This window comes from Melopsittacus undulatus, chromosome Z (genome assembly GCF_012275295.1).
Source record: "Melopsittacus undulatus isolate bMelUnd1 chromosome Z, bMelUnd1.mat.Z, whole genome shotgun sequence".
NCBI lineage: Eukaryota > Metazoa > Chordata > Aves > Psittaciformes > Psittaculidae > Melopsittacus > Melopsittacus undulatus.
The window spans coordinates 27,309,110-27,333,055 of NC_047557.1; the positions used below are offsets into that span (position 1 = coordinate 27,309,110).

General features: G+C 41.7%; 1 protein-coding gene across 1 annotated transcript in view; it reads right to left on the reverse strand.

The window, feature by feature from the left end:
- TNPO1 (transportin 1) overlaps positions 1-23,946 on the reverse strand; it is an 80,267-nt gene that overhangs the window by 45,222 nt on the left and 11,099 nt on the right. The window contains exons 2-4 of the mRNA XM_005155024.4: positions 20,323-20,504; positions 19,992-20,105; positions 16,146-16,221 (exon numbers count right to left, since the gene is read on the reverse strand). Coding sequence (XP_005155081.1) covers positions 16,146-16,221; positions 19,992-20,096 — 181 coding nt within the window. The 5' untranslated portion in view covers positions 20,097-20,105; positions 20,323-20,504. The remainder of the gene's footprint in view (positions 1-16,145; positions 16,222-19,991; positions 20,106-20,322; positions 20,505-23,946) is intronic.

A 23,946-nucleotide genomic window follows, 5' to 3' on the forward strand; every position in this document is an offset into this window, starting at 1 on the left:
AGTTAATCCTAATCCAAGCAGAAAATATTATACCTGTGTACAAAGGTGTATTACACACTGAACCAGAGTAGGATATTATGTCTGTTTAAATGCCACAGGTGTAGGTAACTATACAAATTGCAATCACACTATTAATATGGATGATATCATAGTTCAGTGGTGGCCCGTTCCTGAAGGGAAAGGATGGTATTGGTTATGTAAAGAAAATGCTTATAAGACTCTACCCCCCAGTTGTAAGAGGGCATGCACCTTAGGTGCTGTGGTACCCAATCTTACTATTATTGACATATATCCTTCTGGAACCTGGGCTAGAATTTTTTTTAAATGGACCAAAAGTGGGTTTAACCCTACTGCCGAATGGAACACTGCATTTCACACTTTTGTGAGACGGCTAATTCCATCTTTGGGAGTGAATGAATTAGAGAAGGCAATTGTAAATATCTCAGCAACCACAGAGGAAACAGAAAGCAAAACTATTGATATAATCTAAGCAGAACAAAAAAAAATAAAACTAGCCTATCTGAAATGGTATTACAAAACCGAATGGCTCTAGACATGTTATTGGCTTTACAAGGAGGAGTTTGTTCCATAATCAATGAGAGCTGCTGCTCCTATATAGCTCAAAGTGGCAAAACTGAAAAGGATCTGGAGGAACTTGGAAGCAAACTAAAATATTTCATTAAATGCACAAGGATGATACCTCTTGGGGTTTTGAAGAAATATGGAAAAAGTTAACTTCACGGTTACCTAATCTCTTGGTTGAGGCAACTGGTTGCAGGAATATTAATTGTTTCAATATTGATTACTTGTGGTAGGGTACAATGTTCCTTCTGGTGTTGTAAAGGATCTATGATAAATTACGAAGATTAGAAACAGAATGAAATCAAGCATCAAGTAGAAACAGGAAACTATTTCAAAAAGACTCTAAATTGTAATGCTAATATATAAAATGTTGCAAAAGAATCTGCAAAAAGGACAGAAAAAGGGGAATTTGAGACAAGAAGGCACAAAATCACAAGATGAAATACAGATCTTTGTAAATAAGTAGAATCAGTTTTGGGTAGCATTAAGTTTGATGGCTTTGTAGCAGTAGCAATGGAAAATAACTGAGGTACATGTTTCACAGAAAAAATACAGTAGAGTGCAGCTAGAGAACATAATGAGAATTCTTGTATAAGATAAATCGTTGTCGTTGGCATTGTTTTAGGTCCTTATGACCTTAGTACAAAAATAAATGTAAGAAAAACAGGACAGAAAAACAGGATGTGTGGATGGGGATTATCTGGGACTAGCAGGTGTCCAGGATGGGCTGCAGCTAAACTAACTGGCACGTAGAAGGACAGGGTGATTGCTATGTCTGCAGTGTTACCAAACCAATTAAGCTGGTATAAATATTATCTATTGTGCGTGCTTCAAAAGTGAAGATTGTTGGAAGAAGTAAACAACCCTCAGAGACCACCACCACATTTTTGTACGCATGTGGGGAAACTTTCTGGAAAAATGACGTAATTCAAACACAGCCTCATGAATATGCATGTATATACCTAATGAATATGCATGCACAGTGACTATATAAAGACAGCTTGTTTAGCAGTATGGGGGCACATAATAGGTGGAGCTATCCCCCGTGTTTCCTGGCGCTGCAATAAAGAAGTACCTGCTTCTCAACTTAAACTTTGTTTCTCCAAATCAAAATACCCACAAACTTCTAAACAATATAAAACTGAAAGTCATTTCACTTGCACAGCTCTGCATTTCAAGGGCCAACAACTTTTCTGGGAGAGTGGAGAAGGAGGGAAAAATTATCATTTATTAAAGACTGGATGAGTGGACAAACTTCTCAACTACAGAATTTGGCAGTGAGATGAGACAAATGCTATTACTTGGCAAATCAAATCAAGTAATTTTTAAGTTTGCTTTAACTTTTGAAGATATCACTAACAAAGACTATGTGGAAAATTACTTAAATAAGTTCTTACTTGAACTCCTGATCAGTCAGTCTCAGGTTTGCCTGAAGCACTCTCCCAGTTAAAAGTAAAATCTCTGCATAAACTCTTACACCAATATTGTTATGTCAAATTCTGAATGCTTGACATAATTATAATCCACTGACAGGTATATGTGGAGACAGTGTTCTCACAGGAGAATGGATATTTGGTACATGAGCTCTGAATAACTCCAAGGGATACAGCAAGGCTGTGGGAGGCCCGAGGAAGCTTAAGCAAGCAAGATAAGAACAAGCTGTAATTCCCTGAGTGATGAGAACTGTGGACTGTTGGCAAGCGTTCGAGGTCAAGTTCTCACACCTGTGCTTAACCAATTATATGATAGTCACTAAGGGTCTCCAAGACAAGCATCCAATCATGATATGCCAAATTGCTGTAGGTGTGTGTAAGCAATAGTATATAAGGAGTTAATGCTTTGCAATAAATGGCTTTTTGTCTGATCACATTGATCTCTGACTGAGTCCTTTCCGCGGCAGGTATATACATCTTGGAAGAATCCAGTCCTCCATAAATGTGTCAGACCATGGAGTTGGGACCCCATATACAACTCCTTTGGTACAGTCTCTGTGATACTCATGTACTAGAAGTTGGTAAATATAAGTATGTCCATGTTTCTATCAACCCTTGGAGACCTTTATAGATACTGCTGGCAACTTCTTCCAACATAGGCTGGCCACCTGTGTCGGAATGAGTGTGCATTTTGATCAGTATAAAAGCCCAAGCCTCATGCGATGTGAGGGAGGCTGAGCCTCTGTGGGGACACCCACTAAGGTTGAGCCTGCCACCTTGCACTGCAATGATGCTTCTCGGCACTGGTTTCCTGATAATCTTCACAAGGTCCTTGTGCTATGCTCTTCATGTGGGACTGTGTAGAGGGAGTAATGATTGTCTGGATTTTGTGTTTCAAATATTGTAGTTGTGTGGAGTGTGCTTGTGGGATCCCATATGTGTGTGTGTGTGTGATGAGGGCAGACAGTGTTCTGTATATTTTTTGTTGTCAGGTTCATGTAAAAGTTTTAACAGGTAGCAGTTCAACATTTCGGGCAAGAAAGGGTTAATGCAAAAGTGCAGCAGGTATTTATGGTTGCTGCTGCCGAGAAGGCTGCTGCCAACAGGCCAGTGGTTTTAGCTGTGCAAAGCAGGGTGAGTAACTTTGAAAAAAAAGAAAAAAAGAAAGAAAAAATGGGTAATGATAACACACTCTGTTATTAGTGACTGTAGTTTTGTTGTGTATTGCTTCAAGCTTGTCTTCCAGACAGTGTACTATCAACAGCACGTAAGGGATTTGATTTAGTGATGCTGTCAGTGTGGGTTCCTGAATAGGTTAGTCGAATCACCCTCTGATACTGTGGGCTGTCCAGTACATTTCCCACAGTGGGATGCAGACAGGCTGGTTGGACACAAGGGTCTCGTCTTTCTTGGGACACTGATAGGCTGATCAAATATAAAGGGTTCAAGGAAACCCCCCTTATAATGTTACAATGAGGTCTGAGCCATAGAGGTTAGGAAGTATTGCTTTTGATTCTGCTTGTGCAACAAAAAAAAAAAACCCCTTTGACTGTTAAAAATGTGCAGTCTATTTCTGCAGCTGCTTCACATTCTGTTTGCATCAGAATGCTTCTGCTTTAAGGAATCACTTTAACCTCTCTACTTCTCAAGAACTGATAACCTGGGAGAGAGGGTATATTTGTGTCCTACCTACAGGTCCACGGCGGCTGCCTGCAAAGTTTGTCAAGCCTTGCCATGAGTGGGACAGATGAGTGGAAGAACTCGATGCATTAGCTACAGGAGCTGACCATGAATACCCCAAGCAAAATGAGATAGAGAGAAACGAATGATTGTAAAACATCACTTGGGGGCAACTGATATGTAACAGCTTGAATATGCATGCTTGTAAAGTAGCTATTATTAGAGGTTGTGATTTTGTGTATAAAACCACATGTACGCCACACGTTATAAAGGTTCAAGTGACTTCAAATCAGACTAATCTTACTGAAATAATGCTACCTAGAGTAGTGGGTTGTTATGTTACACAAGTCCAGCAATGATAGAGCAGACATACCAAATTGTAAAAAACTTTTAGTAAAACTAAAAAGGGGGAGATGTGGAGACAGTGTTCTCACAGAAGAATGGATATTTGGTACATGAGCTCTGAATAACTCCAAGGGATACAGCAAGGCTGTGGGAGGCCTGAGGAAGCTTAAGCAAGCAAGATAAGAACAAGCTGTAATTCCCTGAGTGATGAGAACTGTGGACTGTTGGCAAGCGTTCGAGGTCAAGTTCTCACACCTGTGCTTAACCAATTATATGTTAGTCACTAAGGGTCTCCAAGACAAGTATCCAATCATGATATGCCAAATTGCTGCAGGTGTGTATAAGCAATAGTATATAAGGAGTTAATGCTTTGCAATAAATGGCTTTTTGTCTGATCACATTGATCTCTGACTGAGTCCTTTCCGCGGCAGGTATATACATCTTGGAAGAATCCAGTCCTCCATAAATGATTATTAAGACTGAAAGTTGTGCCTGGAGAGTAAGGAAGCAAAAGAAGTCTGTTTAAGTTCCACTTGATTTAAAACCCTTGCAAGCCACAATAAACCACTGTCAGCAGCCGCAGTTAAGAGACAGAATACACTAGTTACTCCTTTTGTATCAGCCAGGAATATCTTCTTGGGGTGAAAGAAGTCAGAGTGCCAACCAAAGGCTGATTACAATATGGTACATTAGCGAGAATTTGTACAAGCTCCAGCATGAAAACATTAAACATTGCATTAAGGAAAAACATTAATCCTTTAGAATGCTTGGTTATGATTACAAAAGGAACAAGGCAACAGCTTCCATTTAACCAAACAGAGATACTATTAGGTCTCTTCTGTGTCAGAAATAGGCAGATTAGACAGCTGGTTTAGATAAAAATCAAGGTCGCATTAAGGTGAAACTTCAGCACCATTTTTTTTCTTCACAAATAGCAGCATAAAACATCTTAAATCTATTGCTTTAGCCAAGAAAGACTTCTCCTCATAGCAAGTGTTTTTTCCCACAGACCTGCAACAAAGATTCTATCGGACTGATTCATAGTAAAAGTCACATCTTTGACAAATGAAAAAAAATTCATGGAGCAAGAAAAAGATTAAAACCAAAAAGCAAAACCAATTATCACCATAGTGAGACATGAAAAGCAGAAATCACAAAGAATTTTGGCGCTAAATGAATAACAATCACTTGAGCTTGAGATGCAGCAGAGGATCTGATACTCAGGCATTTAAAAAAAAAACAGACATTACAAAAGAAAAAGAACCCAAAAACAGTGCTCTGCACTGCAGCCAGGGAGAACGGTCCCACTTGGAGCCTCTGGCAGAAAGATCCAGGGGAGGCTCGAAGTTGACCCCTCAGATTTTGGAGTTGGGGATACAGAGGATCTGAGGCCAACTATACCCCAACTGAAAAAGAGATACTGGCAGCCTATGAAGGAGTTTGAGCTGCTTCAGAAGTGACTGGCACTGAAGCACAGGTCCTCCTGGCACCGTGGTTGCCAGTGCTGGACTGGATGCTCAAAGGCAGGGTCTCCTCTACACATCATGCAACCAATGCTACATGGAGTAAGTGGGCTGCACTAATTACACAACGAGCTTGAACAGGAAATCCCAGTCGTCCAGGCATTCTAGAAGTCATCATGAACTGGCCAGAGGACAAAGATTTTGGAATGTCACCAGAGGAGGAGGTGATGCTTGCTGAAGAGGACCCATCATATAATAAACTGTCAGAAAGTGAAAAGCAGTATGCCTTGTTTACTGATGGGTCCTGCCGTACTGTGGGAAAGCATCGGAGATGGAAGGCAGCCGTGTGGAGTCCTCAAAGACAAGTTGCAGAAACTGCTGAAGGAGAAGGTGAATAGAGTCAGTTTGCCGAGGTGAAAGCCATCCAGCTGGCCCTGGACATTACTGAAAGAGAAAAGTGGCCAGTACTTTATACTGACTCATGGATGGCAGCAAATGCCCTGTGGGGGTGGTTGCAGCAATGGAAACAGAGCAACCCACAACACAGAGGTAAATCTGTGCTGCTGCACTGTGGCAAGATATCGCTGCCTGGGTGCAGAACCTGGTGGTGAAGGTATGCCATGCAGATGCTCAGGTACCCAAGAGTTGGGACACTAAGGAACACCACAACAACCAACAAGTGGATAAAGTTGCTAAGATTGAAGTGGCTTGGATGGACTTAGACTGGCAACATAAGGGTGAATTATTTTTGGCCCTGTTGGCCCACGACACTTCAGGCCATGAGGGCAGAGATGCAACACACAGATGGGCTTGTGATCGAGGGGTTGACTTAACAATGGACACTATTGCCCAGGTTATTCATGACTGTGCAACTTGTGCTTGCAATTAAGCAAGCCAAACAGTTAAAGCCTCTCTGGTATGAAGGACAATGGCTGAAGTACTAATATAGGGAAGCCTGGAATATTGACTATATCACACTCCCACCAACCTGCCAAGACAAGCGCCATGTGCTTACCATGGTGGCAGCAACCACCGCATGGCTGGAAGCATATGCTGTGCCCCACTCCACTGCCTGGAACACTATCCTGGGCCTTGAGAAACAGATTTTGTGGTCACACGGCACCCCAGAGAGAACTGAGTCAGACAATGGGACTCATTTTCGGAACAACCTTACAGGCACTTGGGCCAAAGAGCATGGCATTGAGTGGGTATATCATATCCCCTTACCATGCACCAGCCTCTGGGAAAATTGAACAGTACAATGGACTCTTAAAAACTACACTGTGAGCAATGGGTGGTGGGACTTTCAAACACTGGGATACACACTTACCAAAAGCCCCTGGTTGGTCAACACCAGAGGATGTACCAACAGGGCTGGCCCAGCCCAGTCAGAACTCTTGCATACTGCAGAACGGGATAAAGTTCCTGTGGTGCACGTAAAGAATTTGCTGGGGAAGACAGTCTGGGTTATTCCTGCTCCAGGTAAAGGTAGACCCACTCATGGGATTGCTTTTGCTCAGGGACCGAGACATACCTGGTGGGTAGTGCAGGAAGATGGGGAAGTCAGATGTGTACCTCAAGAAGATTTGATTTTAGGAGAAAACATTAGGAGAAAACATTTAGGAGAAAAAATTGTATGCTGTTGCTTGCTATGTAGCACTTTTATAGCCCACCAACTAGATGTCTTCAGGTCACCAGCAACTGGCCCTGACTTCCCTCCGACCATCATCCCAACAAAGAATGAACTTTGACAAAACCAGATGAGCTCAGCAGTGACAAGTTCCACAGTGTCATTAGCAGGCAACAATCCAACACTGCACACCATCTCTCCTGCTCTGAAAGACTGTTACAAGAGATGAAGCCCAACCTAACAGATCAGATGAACTCAGCAGCTTTACAGATTGGTCCATGCACTATGGAATGATACCTCTTTCTTTGTGAGTGGGTGGATGTATATATATGTGTATACACACACACACACATATATATATAAGTGATAGTACATATATACTGCAGTGCTTTTAAGAACTAGAGTGTGTCCTCATACATCTATATTTTCTCTGATAAGGGTTTGTATGATACATGGTGCACATGTAAAAGCAACAAGGTTTTCATAGCTCACCTGAAAGTCCAGGGGAGCATTTGTTTCACCATGCCTTTTCATCCCCTCTTCCTTAGAGCCTAACTTCCTAGATGGCTAAAAGAACTGAGCAACTGGGATGAGGGTTACATTATCCGTTTACAGACTGCGATAGAGCAATTATGAACATGGCTGTATTCTGCCCTATTACTTTTATGGTACTGGCAACTTTAAAAGCTAGGGTAAGACTTTAGAAAAAGAACTGCTCTATTTGTTCATTTCAGTTGTAAAGCTGGTAAGACTTTTTCAGAAAAAAAGTTGCCCTGTGTATAACTACTGGTATGGATTTAATATGCAGAAATACAAAATGTGATGAAAAAAAAACCATGAATAGTGTTACTGTTGCAAATGAAGAGTTCTGATCCATTCCTGAGTGACTGGCTCTCTTAAAAGAGCTAAACCAAAAATACAAGGATCCCATCAGAGCAGTGTCAGATAGGAAGCACAAGATCAGTAATTACTTCCATCCAAACCTATAAGAATACAGTAGAGAGACACCGTCATGAGATTCCTAGAAGAAAAAAATAACTTTTTTTTTTTTAATGTTCAAGTAACCTTCAGTATAGCAATACAAACCAGTATGGTTTGCTATCATGTCAAAAGCAGGACTGACAATGTTTCAAAACATTTAGTGTATCTGAACACATAAATGACCTTGAAATGTAGTAGCGAGTCTGAAATTAATCAGTGCTCAATTGACTCATGTGAGTCATGGAAAATAATTTGACCCAACTGCCTAAGCTTAGGAATATTGGTAAGACACCAAAACAAAGCTGGAAAGGTTTTGCTGATGCTGAGAGTTGCATATTTATTGAATAAGTAGCAACAGCTATGCTTCTGAAGACAGTGTTGTAAATAAAACTGATATGGACAACATGGAAATGGTGTTGAACTTCTGATCAACAATTACTTTCTTGTATTACTTTTAGTTATGGAAACTCTTGCATTCTAACTAATAATGACCACAGGTCAATCAGAATGCCAAAAACTGTACATCTCTACAGACTGACAAACCCACAAAAAGTTTTAAAAAAATTAATCCTCTGGTTTCACTCCTACTTTCAGCTTCTCTATCATATCCCTACAAACTGGTTGCCTCCACACCTTTTCTCTCTAATGACATTTTACATATCACCTCCTGATCTTGCAGTTAAATCCATGCTAGAATTCTACGAGAGCAAAAGAATCCTCACTAAGAAATGGAGGTTCAGTGTGATGACAGTATGATTCACTACAAGATCCCAAACTACATAACTAACACAGGGTACTACCGCAGTTTAAGAACATTTAGAAAGTAGTATCATCCTTCTATGTTTATTTGTTGGGTTGGGGGTGGACAACAATGGTCCCCCAATACAACAGGGATGTGGATCTGCTCAAGTGAGTCCAGAGGAGGGCTACAGAGATGATCAGAGAGACGGAGTCCCTCCCATGTGAAGACAGGCTGAGAGTTGGGCTTGTTCAGCGTGGAGAAGGCTCTGTAAGACCTTTTAGCAGCCTTCCAGTACCTAAAGGGGCTTATAAGAAAGCTGGGGAGAGACTTTTTACAAGGGCCTTGCCCCTGACAGGGCAAGATTTAGTTTAGATATTGGGAAGAAACTCTTTATCGTGAGGTTGGTGAGACACTGGCACAAGTTGCCCAGAGAAGCTGTGGGTGCCCCATTCCTGAAGTAAGGTCAGGATGAACAGAACTTTTAGCAACCTGGTTTACTGGAAGGTGCCCCTGCCTGTGGCAGGGGGGTTGGAATCAGAGAATCTTTAAGTTCCCTTCCAACCCAATCTATTCTATGATTCCAGGACAAGGACCTTCACATTAAGTGCACAGGGAAAGAAACTGAGCTTTCCATTACAGAAAAGGAAGAAATTAATTTAAAATGCTTTGCAAAAGCAGTAGTAATGCTTAGCCTCAAACGTGGGATCAAGATGTGCTTTTATATGGCTTTTGTAAAGATACTCAGTGCTGGAGCTGGGCAAAAATGCCATGGGCACTGTTACTGTTGGCACTGGAACATACTCATTCATTTTCTGGGTTCCACTCCCTTTTTGCATTAAAGAAAAAGCGTCTCCACTTGCACATGAAAAGTGGTAATAGGCATTCTTTTATAAGGCTAGACCTGACTTTATGAAAGTGGTCAGATACCAACTGCACCTGCCCCAGCACTGCAAGGTAACAAACACATTGGAACAGTTCTGTCACCCTAATGCCTCAAAGTAAGGTCACTTTCTGAAAATCTCAAAAAATGTGGTTGCTTCCTAAAAGCCATCACAGTCTACATCAGACACCTGCATGTAGCCTCTTAAGTAGGAGGCACAATTTTTTCAGGTAGGAGGCACCTCAGAACTGTATGAAGCAGTATTGTCTGGTAGACAGAAATGCCTTTATAAATCACACCAGCATTTCCCCTTTTTGTAGAAAAAGACCATGTAGGGATAAGCTGCTGCTTACAGCTCAAAGCTGATATTTCATGAAGACTAATAGGTGGTCGTAGCATGAAAAGACAAACAATGATGGAAAAAATAGCTACATTGGTCACATATAACAATCAAGTAAGATATAAGCATCTTTATAAATCAAATCTACAGCTAGAGCACAGATTAACAGGTGGTGAAACAACAGATGACATACACAACACTGATGGTGAAGAAATATGACCAGGTTGAATAGTTTGGACAAGACTGAATTCAACACAGCACACTTTTGAAAACTGATGGCTTTTAAAATAACTTAGGAGTGTTTCTGCCCTCCCCACAGTGCCTGCTGGCCCCTGGTTGCCCAGGGAGGTTGTGGAGTCTCCTGCGTTGGAGATATTCAAGGCCCCCCTGGACAAGTTCCTGTGTGATGTACTCTAGGTTACCCTGCTCTTGCTGGGGGGTTGGACTAGATGATCTTTCGAGGTCCCTTCCAACCTGCGGGATTCTGTGATTCTGTGAAAAGAGACAAAGCTATGCATATGATCAGTAAGGGGAATTAACTGCTCTAGTCATACTGGCAAGCAAAAGGAATGATGCCCTAACCCCCTTAATAAAAAAAAACCAATTCTCTTAAGGCAAATAGGACTCATTTGATCTTACCAAGACTTCTAAGCAATGACTGCAGACTTTCCTTGTCTTTCAAACCTCAAATGAAGAACAGGGTAAAAAAGAATGAAGGGTAAATGTAGAAGTACAGACACTGGTCCTGTTACCCCCGAACTGCTCCTACATACACATACACAGTGGGTACTCTAGGTTACCCTGCTCTTGTAGGGGGGTTGGACTAGATGATCTTTCGAGGTCCCTTCCAACCCGTGGGATTCTGTGATTCTGTGATGCTTGATACTGGCATTTTAAATACATTTGAATTTGACATGAGAAACAATCAAACACCACTGAGTAGCAGAGCCTGACTTTAAAGCACACAAAGAAACACCTCTTATAGCAGGACTACATACAGCTCATAAGATGCATTAAGGAAAGGCTTTAAATAGCTGGCTAGATACATCCAACTTATTTCCAAAAAGTCATTAGTTACTGTGAGTCCAAACCAGACCTTACTGAAGGTTACGTGAATTTCAGAAAAAAAAAAGCACAGCAAAAAATCCCAAGAGTTTGATAACCTTAAGAATCAAGGGAAAACCTAAAAACTGCCCTTTTTCTCCATGAACTACTTGAGAGAAAATGTATTCCAAGACTGAACCCCAAAATGCTTACAGTGATCAACACTTTCAAAGAACCTAATCCAATGCTAATAAGTACATGAGGACACTAGGCTAATCAACAGGCAAAACCACTCCAAAACTGCCTGGGGGGACCCTCAGCAAAGCACAGATCATGAATCTGCCAGCATACACAGGACTCCCTAGGTGGCTTCCTTGGAGGAAACTGGAAACCATTATCTCCAGGAGTGTGATGGCCTTCTCTGGAGACAGGTGAATTTCCATGCAGCAGCCCCAGATTCTATCTAGAGTATTTACCTGAGGAGCACTCTGTATGTTGGGGGAAAGTCTGCCCCATGTAGATCCCTGGAAGTTCCCCCAGGCACTTTCTGGAGAGTGTTTGCTTCCTCTGGAGACATGTGAATTCCTAGGTAGCAGCACTAGATTACTCCAAGGTAGCTACCTAAGGAGTTTTGTTGATATTAGAGGCAGTTCCATTCCTGGGAGCTCCCCACGACATTTTGTAGGCATCTCCAGGAGCACTTTTGTCTCTTCTGGACACAAGTGAATTCCCAGGTAGCAGCTCCAGACCCTTCTAAGGTAACTTATCAAAGACCATTACGTATGCTGGGCAAAGATTCATGCCCAGTAGCAATTTTGGAACTTTTTCTAGGATCAAACTTGTTTTTTACTTATTCTTTTTCAATATTTGTTTGTATGGGCCTCAATGATAGGGAAAGAGATAATAATGGAGATCCCAAACTCTGATTATGGATGCTCAAGAGTAAGGAGCTTCAGGAAAGCATTCCCAAAGCATTGAATCACATAACACAATGCACTAGATAACTTCAAAGTTTTTTTCAAGAATTAAAATAAGTAAGCAACCAACCCACTTCTTATATTTCATATGTATGGCATACAACTCCCTAGGAAAAACATTTCCCTTAAACCTCCACTGCAGTATCCCTACAGAAGCACAGAAAGGAGGAACTAGCTACCATATAGGGAAAACCATGGAATTTTTAGTAATCTACCAAAACTCATTATCTCAAAACTTGTTTTCCCTTAAGATATTTATGTACCTCCATTACTTCATGCACTGATTACTAAATCTTAGTCAGACTTAATTTCTTATTGTACATAACTTAAGGAAAATTTTTTGCTGTTGTTTAAGTAGGACACTTCCTATGTTATGCAGCATTTTAAACTGTAAGGGTATATTAATCTGCCTTTTGAATTGCAATGCAAACAGATTCATGCCTTGGCAGTTAATCTTAGGATACTTACAAAGGACATCATGAGGAATGATGGTATAAGGGGAGGGGCATTTGTTTTAACTGAACAGTTAAAGCTGCTGAACCACTTTTCTGGATTTATCCTATTCAAAGATACCTTCCTGAAACTGACAGCTGCCAAATTAACACCTGACTTCACACAAATGTCTTTTTCTTGCTCATCTTCAAATTTCTTTCAACACCAACATGCCATGAACATTCATAATGGAACACTCATGAAAACTTCTGTCCATATCAAGTTTAGATTTCAACACTCATCAGAAAACATTCACACTAAACCTACAAGACCACTCTGGATCCCAGTAACAGCTTAAAATAAAGCAGTTTCAAATTCTCCTTGCAGAGCTAGATGAGTTAGTAACATCACGACTATGAGAAAACAAATTACCATCTGAGCAGACTTCTGTTGAAACAAGAACTTGGGGGGGTGAGGGGGGAGAGGGAGAGGAGGGCAAGGAATATGGAGGGAGGGAGGAGAGTGGAGATGGGGATAGAAACTTCCTTCATGATAATGTTCCATGTCAAAGTAAGGCACAGTGTGATTGTCTTCTGGTAACACTTCTGTGTTTGTGATTGACTAAGTCATCACATGAACAAGATCAAGAGTTGCAGAGACATTGTTCTATCTTCAACTGGTTTACAAAAATCCAAAGCATTTGGAAATAAACTTAAAAGACGACCCTTAAAGCTTATGACAAAACCAGCATTAAAGTAGCGTTCTCAAAGCCATCTCATTCACCTTCAGTGTAAAAGTTCATCTAGAGATTCTGATCCCTGACTGTGATAGCCTTACATCAGGCCATGAGCAATCTACACTGAGATAACTGTTGAGATCAAAGACCAGAGTCTCCACATTAGCATGGGGTGAAGAGTCAGTCACTAAAACACAGTCTCAGATAACAAATGCTTTGTGTAGCTGCAACAGAATACATAACTTCGGCTACACAGGTCAGGGGAAAGCTACCAGGACCATCATGTATTTGTGTCCATATTTTCCCATTAGCCTAGGTCCTACAAAGAGCCCAGTGGAGGGTAACAAACGCAAAATTTTACAGAAACTATGCACAAGCTAACCATGTCCTCTGTTGTCTAAGAAGCATAAAAGGTAGGTCTGAGAATGGAAATGTGCATTTTGGGAATAAGGATGAGAGTCTGAATCTTAACTAGAATAGATATTATATCAGTAGTTCCATTCTTTTTCTACCACATAAATTCATTAGGTATGCCAAACCCTACCTAAGAAGTGGTAAGCTTTAACACCACTTCTGTTCTTGCAATTTTTTTTATATATAACATCCACCAACATGAAGGCTATCTTAGGCCAAGCAGAATGCCACATTGAGTCTGACCTCTTATAAAGACTGCTTCCCATTTTTTTGGAGAGCTGTGAAGATCACAAAGAATGGATACATGCAGAAACATAGCAGGAATGGTCTGCAGCAATTACAAAGTCTCAATTTAGTTTCTCCTTACAGTTGAACAGAGAAGGGTTACCAAAAGGTAATGCAGTAGACTCTGCTCATGCAAGTAGGACCTGTCATGACACAGTATGCTCATACAATCTTGCATCAACAAAAAATTACATCAGGATTGTGACAGTCATCAAACCCAGTGCTCCCTAACCAACAAACTGAATTTATGAAGATTAGAGAATATTCCTGGTGAACAGCACTGGACATGTTTTGATAATTCAGTGCAAGCCAGATGCACCTCTAATTCACAAAATTCAGGATGCTGTGTGTGAGGTAAAGTATAATAATGCAATTCCAGGTTAGGAATAATATGAAAACATCAGGGAATTGACAAAGTTGTCCTACAAAAGGACAAGGCAGACAATTTAAGAAAGACATTTTTTTTGGTCAGTCTATTTTAGTTTGGGGGATTGTGGCATATCTTATAATCAGTCATTTGCAGAAAGTATAAACAAACCAAGGCTTTGATACAGACAACTTTGGGAATTACATCATGATGACCAACAACGCCTGAACCAAACTCTGAATTTCTGCTTACAATATGAATTGTCTGTATTATGACACTTAGAGCTCCTTCCTCTGACCTGCCTCAGGCTTCAGATGTCTTGGACAACTGCATCAATTACCTTAACTAGAGGCTAGAACTGGTCTTGGCAAGACAGCAAACAAGCCGAAATTAGGGTAACACTTTCTCGTCTTTTCCTTCAAGGAAATAAACTTGGACTACAGAAGCAAAAACATGGACAAGGAAGATTTAGATGCATGGCTTGGAACAAAGAAGGGAAGCTGCAGGTAAGCAAGCAGCAACAGAGGCAAAACTGATACTTCCTTGCAAAACTGTATTATACCAATCAGGGCGCACATAAAATAAAGTGATCTGAGAAGCAGCAACATGCACGCACTCCGGAAAATAGCTCATTAACAGAATACAGAAGCCTACAGGATTCTGAACTTAGCTCATGGGATACCAGGGGAAAAACAACAAAAACAAACAAACAAACAAAAAAAGAAACAGAAAAAAAACCCCAAAACAACAGCAAAAAGGAACAACACTAAGACAGGGCAGTGCCACTACATTACCTGAGAGGTTTTACACCTGCAAAACCCAGAACAGCTATACTAACAGAGCATCTGAGTAGTATTTTCAGTTGCAGATAATTCAGTAAACAACCCAAGCTTCCTTCATTCAGATACGTTTTAGTTAATCTGGACTCCATCTCACCCAAGGAAGATCTGAACATCATGCTTCTGGGAAGTACATTCTACAGACTTACGCCAAAATCTTTAATGTCTGGGATCGCATTTTACTCCACCAGCCTGCCTACTGTCTGACTTCCAGGACTGAATGCCATTTCCTCATAATTTTTTATATTCTGTGACATTTGTAACATTGGGGTTTGTCCAGATTCACAATGTTGTCCTTAAAAACGTGCACTAGTTAAAAGACAAAGGAAAAAGAAAGTGCTTCAAGGTAAGGCATGCGTATACCAAAGCTGCAAGCCAGGCCACACATTTTCACAGATCAAATGGATTTACCAACAAGCAGAGGCTACACAGTGCTGTATGCAGTTTAGACTTAACATCCATAAGAATAGGACAACAGTAAGTAGCCAGTTGATTTCTAACTGTAATTTACTAGAATGAAGAGTTCAGGATGGAGACTTTGAGAGACATCATCTTCAGACAACTCTAGAATGTGATCTTCAAAATATTTAAGTCTCATTAATAAGGAGATCATTATCATAGCTGAATTTAGCAGAATGTTTTATAATGTGTATAGTCATGATTCATGAAAATTATTGCACAATTTCACTGCAGGCTGATAGAGGTATGATGCTTCAACATTTCTGGGAAGATTTTATAGGACATTTACAATGGAAACTATTCCAAGGTTGAAACTACAAGCACCATTATGTCACCAGATTTTTTTCAACAAAGACAACAAAGAACAAATGAGTTCTACTGACTATGGAGCTCAACCAATCAGCAAACTGACTATAGGTACCAGTTTCCTACTTCTTTCAAGCTAAACAAAATAAATTCTTTAAAGAAAATGGGGGTGGAGGGGAAGGAGAATAAAACAGTATCTCAAGAACCTACCTTCAGACTTCAACTTAGTAAGAACAAAAATCAGGTAGTTGTTGAAATCTGGATACTGATTGAGTTGTTCTAGTTTCTGAAGAGAGAAAGCGTTAAGGAAAAGTTGAATTTTCACATAGAGCATTTACAGCTTTCTGGATACAAAGATTATTAAATCAGTTATACATTGCTGCATCGCTTCAACCAGCGGTGAATATTAGCTCACAATACACAAACTATGAACCATCTAAAAAGTTTACGTAATTTTCTTAATGAAGCAATTGCTTTCAGTTATGAAAAAGTCTGAGAATAAAATAAAATCAAGGGTCAGACACAGAAAACAACAGATCCTTAAAAATATTTGTAAAGGCACTAAGAGAAGCTTCCTCCCTACAGTTTTGGATTTCAATATTTAGACTTAGAAGCCCACAAAATCTATGGAATCAACTGAGACACAATCCCATGATACATTTTTCCCCTCCACAATAAATAAAAGCGTTTCAGTACTAAAATGCAACAATTATGAATTTTATAAGCTATTAATTTTAAAATTAGACATATGCTTCTTTACAATGCTAACTAGCCACAGCCTGAGCCTTCAGCCATGGGAACCTGTTTAATTGTAAATGCACAGACAGTTGTACCAAGAAATTCATGCTTAACCCCATTCTCATTGAAAAAAAAAAACAAAACAAAAACCCACCGACCCAAAAAAACTAAAATGACAAAAATCTCCTTAACTGCAGGAATAAATTAATTATGTCTCTGAACAGCTGTAAAAGTAGGTAGTTGTTTCTCCCAAAATTGTCATTATTTTGGCCCCAAATTTCCCAGTATTTTGCCACTGCTTGGCTACAGCACTGACCTGGCATTTTTCTTGTATCCTGTTCTCACACCCTGGTACTAATAGGTATTCAGCAGCAACATTTTAAGTCAGTACAGTGTCACCTCTGAGTTACTAAACACACTACATATCATCAGTATGGCAAACAATCAAGAAAAAGAAGTAAGATTACTTGCTCCACTGGCATTTAACATGCTGTTTAGCTAAATCTCTAAACATTCAAAGTAGCTAAGCCTTAGCCAAGTACATGTATGTTAGGACCCTATGGCCCAATAAATCCCTTCCCGTTATAAAGATCTACTTCCTTCCCATGACCAACAATCAACGCCTCAATTGCAGGCTTAATGAAACTTGATTTTGGATATTTGAGCTGTCTGGATCAAGCACTAACTTTGCTGGAGAAGCCTGCCCTTTTTCTGCTTAGTAAGAGTAAATAGTGCTTATCAGACCAACAAGCTCCCTTGCTGTGAAACACACAAAAGATGAAACGTAAAGAGGATGGTCGGGACAATAATAATAATGGTCAGGAAAAGTAATATAAAACACTCCACATGGCTCCCAGAAATGAAAAAACACACATGCAAAATTTTTGTCAAAGATGCCAAGCCAAAGAGCTCCTTCAGTAACAGTCAGGAGGTAAGGCAGCACATTTTAAAACATTTTTCTTGTTCTCCAAGCTTCAGAGACATAATCACCAAAAGAGTCAGCCAAACATTACTGACAACTGTGAATTCCAGTGGATGAAGTAAGAAGCAGCAGCAGAATTGAGAAGAACTGAAACAGCAGTATTTAGCAGAAACCTAGTAAGAAAACAGTTAGTTGGTCTGGGAATCAAAAAACAGTTTATTTGCCATATTTTCTTAACAACTTCTTCGTTCACTTTAATTTTTTTACTCCAAGAAACATCCAGTATCTTAATTTGAAAAATATATTTCTTTACTAATTCATAACTTTGTTAACATAGGTTCTGGCTAACTTATACTCCCCCACTTGGCTATATGTGAGTTCTAAGCACTCAAATGTACCAAAACAGTCATAAAGAAAGAGTGTGACAGAATCAACACACTGGTAATCTTACAAAAAAAATGTACTGAAAATATTTTAAATCTGAAACCATTAACCACCACCCTGTTTTGGAATGTTACAAAGTAGCACTCTACAATTCAACAGCCATCAGATTTTTTTTTTACAGAAGCAATCTCAAAGGACATATATATATAACTGTTTTTAATTGTAGAAAATGATCTGTCAAATTCTAGTAAACCACCTTCTCAAAGTCGTGTATAATACAACAGTAAAAATGTGCCACTTCTCTAACCTTTACAGATCAACATATAAAGACCTCCTTGAAAGCACCGGTACCTCAGCACAGCAGGGACTTTACCATTTAAAAAGAATTTCAAACGTCAGCAAACAGCACTTTTGTTAACTTTTACTCATCTTCAAGACATAAACCATCACCTATATTGCCCTTCCTGCACTTGCACTGCTACTTTTCAATAAGCAAACTACATGCTATCAAATTATTGGAAGCAGAGCTTTAAAATGCAATTTCACAGTAAAGCTACATACACTATAAACACTGTTGCTGTAAAAACTTTCATATTTTAAATACCAAAAAGCACCAGTGTAAGTCTGGGGCACTATCAGAACACTCAGACACTTCTGATTTTTCAAAGAAAGCAATATCTTAAAAATCTGAAAAAGCTGCAAGGACAAGATTGAGATGAATACTACTATCACCTTCCAAGTAAGAGCAGAAGCCTTCCTAACCTTGACCACATCTGTTACGAAAGTCTACAAGTGAAACAAACTTGGCTTCAAGCTAAGCTCTTAAAATAATGTAAGTATACATATACACACATGTATACGTTTTCACCTACTTAAATAAAGTCTGCTGCCTTCTGAAGACCTTCAAGCAAGTGTCTTTTTAAAAAATAGGATCAAGATGATAAACTCATATTCTTCAAAGAATTTCAGGACTTCTAATTACACTTACATGGCTAGGTCAAGAAGTAGGGAGCAGCAGATGATGGCTTTATTTTTCAATATCTACATTTCAATTAGTCTTAATTTAAAATTCTACTACCTCAATATTTTTTCCCTAAACCCTTGCTACTTCATCACTTCCACAACCAAGAGAGACCAAGGGGAGTACAACCCCAACAATCCACAATGTCGACACCAAACGTGCTGCAAAGCAGCAGAAGGAGCCACATACAGATTTCCCCCTTCCCGTTAGCTTTAACGAGTGCAATGAGCAGTATTTCAGGCTCCGGCTTCTAGGCATTCAGAAACATAAAACGTAGCGAAACGCGCCGTGTCAGAGCCAGGAGGCCAACGAAAGCGCGCAGGCAGCGGTTCCGCCGGCAGAGCTCCCCCACCAGCAGCGGCTTTCGCCTCGAACCCCAGCGCCGAATTACTCCGGAGGCCCCGGCTTTGCAGCGCCGCCTGCCCAGCCCGGGGGCTGCAGGGCACCCCCAGCCGCTCAGTGGAATCCGCCAAGGCGAGGACCGCGCTCCCGCCCGGCCACGACTGGGGGCTGGGCGCTGGCGGCGGCCCAGCGTGGGAGAGCCCGGGAAAGAGGCTGACACCGGCGGGGCCGCGCCAGCGCCTGGGCTTAAAAAAAAAAAAAAAAATCACCTCCTCCCACCAAAAAAAAAGGGGGGGGGGGGAGCAAAGAAAAAAAGCAACAAAACCAAACCTCAAACAACCCCACAAAAAAACCCCAAACCCGCCCCTTGGCTCCACGCTCGCAACAGGTGCCGGGGCCCCGCCGGGGTAGAGCTACCCCGCGGCCCACAGCCACCCCGGCGGTTTAAACGCCGCGCCACGGCCTCCTGCTCTGGCTGCGGTTCGGCCCACCGCGCTGTGGCGGCTCCCCAGGCAAGGCAGGCCCGAACGCCGATGCCTGCCGCGGTGTCGGCCCGCCGCCGCGTAGGCCGCACTCGTCGCCCCGGGCCTCCCCACCACCCGCTAGAGCCCCAGCTGCCCCCCTCCACCCGCGCCCCGGACAAGGATACTTGTTGCACTGCTCTCTGCGTGGTGGTGTCCGGGGACTGGGATTCCTTGAGCAGCTGCAGGATCTGCTGGAGCCCTTGCTCGTCAGGCTTCCACTCGTACTCCATCTTGGGTAGCTGGAAAATACCAGACAACAGGCGGCCGCGGTTAGCGGTGCGGCAGGACCCAGGCGAGGGAGGCGGGCGGAAAAGCAGGCAGGCCCGATGGAGGGAGGGAACGGAGGAGGGGAGGGTCGCCGCGCCGCCCGGCCCGCTCTAGCACTCAGTCCTGCAGCGCGCAAGCCGCCAGCCGCCTGGCCCACCCCCCGAGGCCGCACGCACGGACAACACCGACCTGCTCCCGCTGTGCTCCGCGCCCAGCAGACTGAGTCACGGCGAATTTGTAATCCGGCCCGCAGAGCTGCCGCGCGTCCTCCTGGGTCCTAGCGCCGGGCACGCCTCCGCCCGCCCGGGCCGCCTCGGGCCCGCCGGAGCCGCCGTCAGCCTTTCCCCGGTGCGTCCCACACCGTCAGGAGCCTGAGGACGACAAATCGCGGACCCCTCAATCCCGGCCGCCGGGAAACGGGGCTCCTTCGCCCCAGCCACCCACCGCGGGACAGAGAAGGAACCTCCGGCAGCCGCCACAGCCCAGAGAAGAAACGATGGCCCAGCCCGGGCCCCTGCGACAGACGCGGTCGTTCGCCGCAGGGCCTGGCAGCGAGCGGGGAGACTGCGCCAGCAGAGGAGAAGCGGGGGTGCGAGAGCAGACCCAGCAGTCAGGAGCGTGGTACTTGCGTTGCCGTCTGCTGTTCTTGTACGTGATTTGGCTGGGTGCTGAGCAGATCTCAGAGGCTCCCAGTTCCACTTGTAAAGAGGGAACCAAACCAACCACGCAAATAGAGGAAAGGGAAGCAGGGGAGGGAAACTCAGCCATTGAATACCTAGTGTATCTTAACAGCTTCAATATATATCAGGGGAGAGCGCAGGTCAAACTTCAGACATGTGTGTATATATATATGTATATATATAGACACGTATACATTGCATTTTATATATGTAGCTATTTTAAAATATTGTAACTATGCTAATGGACAAAATATGAACACATGCTGCTTAAAAACAGCCTGAAATATGAAAATGGAAAATAGTAATACCTTGGCTTTTTCAATCCCACTTTTAGTCACCTTGTTTGTAAACACTTGACTGTACGAAAAGTAGTTTCACTTTCTGCTGCTCCTGCTGCAGTACAGAACTCAGTATGACTGCTGCACATCACAGCCTTAACAGCTGCTCAGAGGCACTGGGGACAGGAAAAACTAGTGTCTCCCAAAGGTTCATCCCAGGTAATTTGCTGTGTGGCAATTTGTGTCGTATACCCAACACTGACAGTCAGCTGTCTGGTCTCAGGTGCTAAGCAGCATCCTGAGCCAACTTCCCTTCTACTACTATGAGCCACTATTCTTGAAGAAGACAAAATCAGTACTGCAGAGACTCCAGAAAAAAAAAAAAAAAAAAAAGCAAAAGGAACTGTCACAGGCAACGGGACAGGCAGCATACTTATAATATCTACATACCTGGATAATGAGAACAGTGAAAGAGGGTACTTGATGAGTCAGGAAAGCATGCACACTGGAATAAGAAGCAGGAAATGGCTAAATAGTAGAGAAGTATGCTACACAGCACACAAGACAAAACCAAAAAAGAGAAAAAATGTTATTTTAAAAAGCAAAAAATAGAATATATTTCTTAAACTCTTCAATTTAAGAAATTGCTGAAGTTATCATAGGGCTGTTTGGGAGACTGCCAGAGCGGCATACCTCTTGAGAGCTTATTGCACTGAACTGGCTACAAGACAGCATCAGTAAGGCAAGTGCGTAAAGGTGCACCACCAGTTTTTAGGAAAGCATAGGCACAAGATTTATACAGCATTTTTTGTGACCAGGGTGAATCTCTGCTAGTTATGTGGACCACTCCATTAAAACTGATGTTATTGGCTCATACCACATGAGGACAGTTCTCCATAGTGAAGCTTGAACAGTTGGAGCAGATGAAAGCTGAGGTTCACAAAGTCATGCAATTTCTAACTTGGGCCTCATTTCCCTAACTCCTGCCTTACCAGGAAGGCTGCAGATACTTGATTATCTTTGAGACTTTGGCCCACTGTCAAGTTTGTTTGAAACTGATTACAGCTTCAGAAGTTATTAGTCAGAAATTACAACACAAGGATTAAATTTATCTGATTTTATCAGGAAACCAATTGCACTAGACAAAAATAACATTAAGTATGAGAAATAAGGGAAGATACCAGAAAGGAAGGTTGAGAGACAGACCAGGAAAAAGCAGGAAGCAGGCCATGGATCCATTAACTACAAAAAAAAAAATGTTTCTTTTCCAGGAATGTGATCAGAATTAAATCCTGGCAGTATCTTTCTGCAGCAGAGAAGAAAAGGCCTACAAATCAGGAGCATAAATAGGAGCATCTATAGTTAGTGAGGACATAAAAATGCTTTAGACAATTGTTCTCCAAGATGGATTACTCCTTAGGATGAATAGGTACCATACTAGAACACTGGACATTTCAATATCGGAGGTAAATAAATCTGTAATGTGATTTGTCCTCCACTGAGCATCAGCTTTGGTGATGGACTTCTCCTGAGAGTACCTACAGTTGTAACACGGTACCTGCTCTGGAAATCTGCAACACTGTTGCCTCTGAGAAAGTAAGAGCTTTTCTGGCTCCCAGTTGTGGCATTACTGCCCACAATTTCATGGTTTCTTTTTCCATATGTAATGAGTGCTATTTCCTTTTGCAGATAATGTCTGTAATAAGCCTGCACTGTGGAATCCCATTGAGCAGATGAAATAGTACATATAACCTGACAGCCTGTAATTCCACTCTTCTGACAGAAGTATGTTCCTTATTTGATGAATACCTCTACTCCTCATGTATCCAGTGATCATAGAGGAAAGAGTAAAGTAATACAGTTTCCATATATACAAAGGCACAAAATCACCACACCACTACAGATAAAATGGATGACAGGCCACACAGCATGCACTAACATTTGATGTTTTGTAGAACAATTAATAAAGACTTAATGCAAATTAGGTTTACAAACATCAACACACAGGCTTATGTTTAAGTCAGAACTGAAAACCAAGTCTATTACTGTTGTTGGGCTCAGATATATGACATTGTCCGCTGCAAAGCAAAAAGCTGTTAAGCTTTCACCAATTTGGAAAACATCAGGAGTGCTTTGAATTCTACTTTGATTGGATGAAACACCATTCTTACAACTTATTAAAAGTCCAGCTGATTGAACAAGTGCTAGACAGTGCGAAACTGCAAAGATCTCTGAATTTAAAATGCCTTTGATCAACTAATTTTCTGGACAATGATACATTCGGATGCATCGTCTCTTCAAACTTGCTGTTACTTCATTTCCACAGCTAGAGATACCACGTGGAAAAATACTCTGTTGCTAATGATTTGCCCAACGGTAATCACACATGCTAGATACTAAAATCGCAGTACATGTTCTTACTGCTGGGAGTTGTAAAACAATCCGAAACTGAATGAGAGGTTGTGTAAGAAAATCATCGCCTCCTGAATTTGTGGCAGAAGATACCAGATCTATCACCTGAAATATCAAACTGTAAAACCTCTTAAAACCTCCCACACCTGTTTTGTTTTGTTTGTTTGGAGCTGTGGTTTGGTTTTTGTTTCATTTTGTTGGTTTTTGTTTTTGTTGGTTTGGGTTTTTTTTTCCTTCCCTTCTTCCTCTAGGACACAAGCTTCTTTCTCCAAATTTCTCCAAAAGTACTTTGCTTTCCTGTACATGAAGCATATAAACCTCTCTATTTGTCCCACACAGAATCATAGAATAGAATCATAGAATAGTTTGGGTTGGAAAGGACCTTAAGATCATCTAGTTCCAACCCCCCTGCCATGGGCAGGGACACCTCACAGCAAACCATG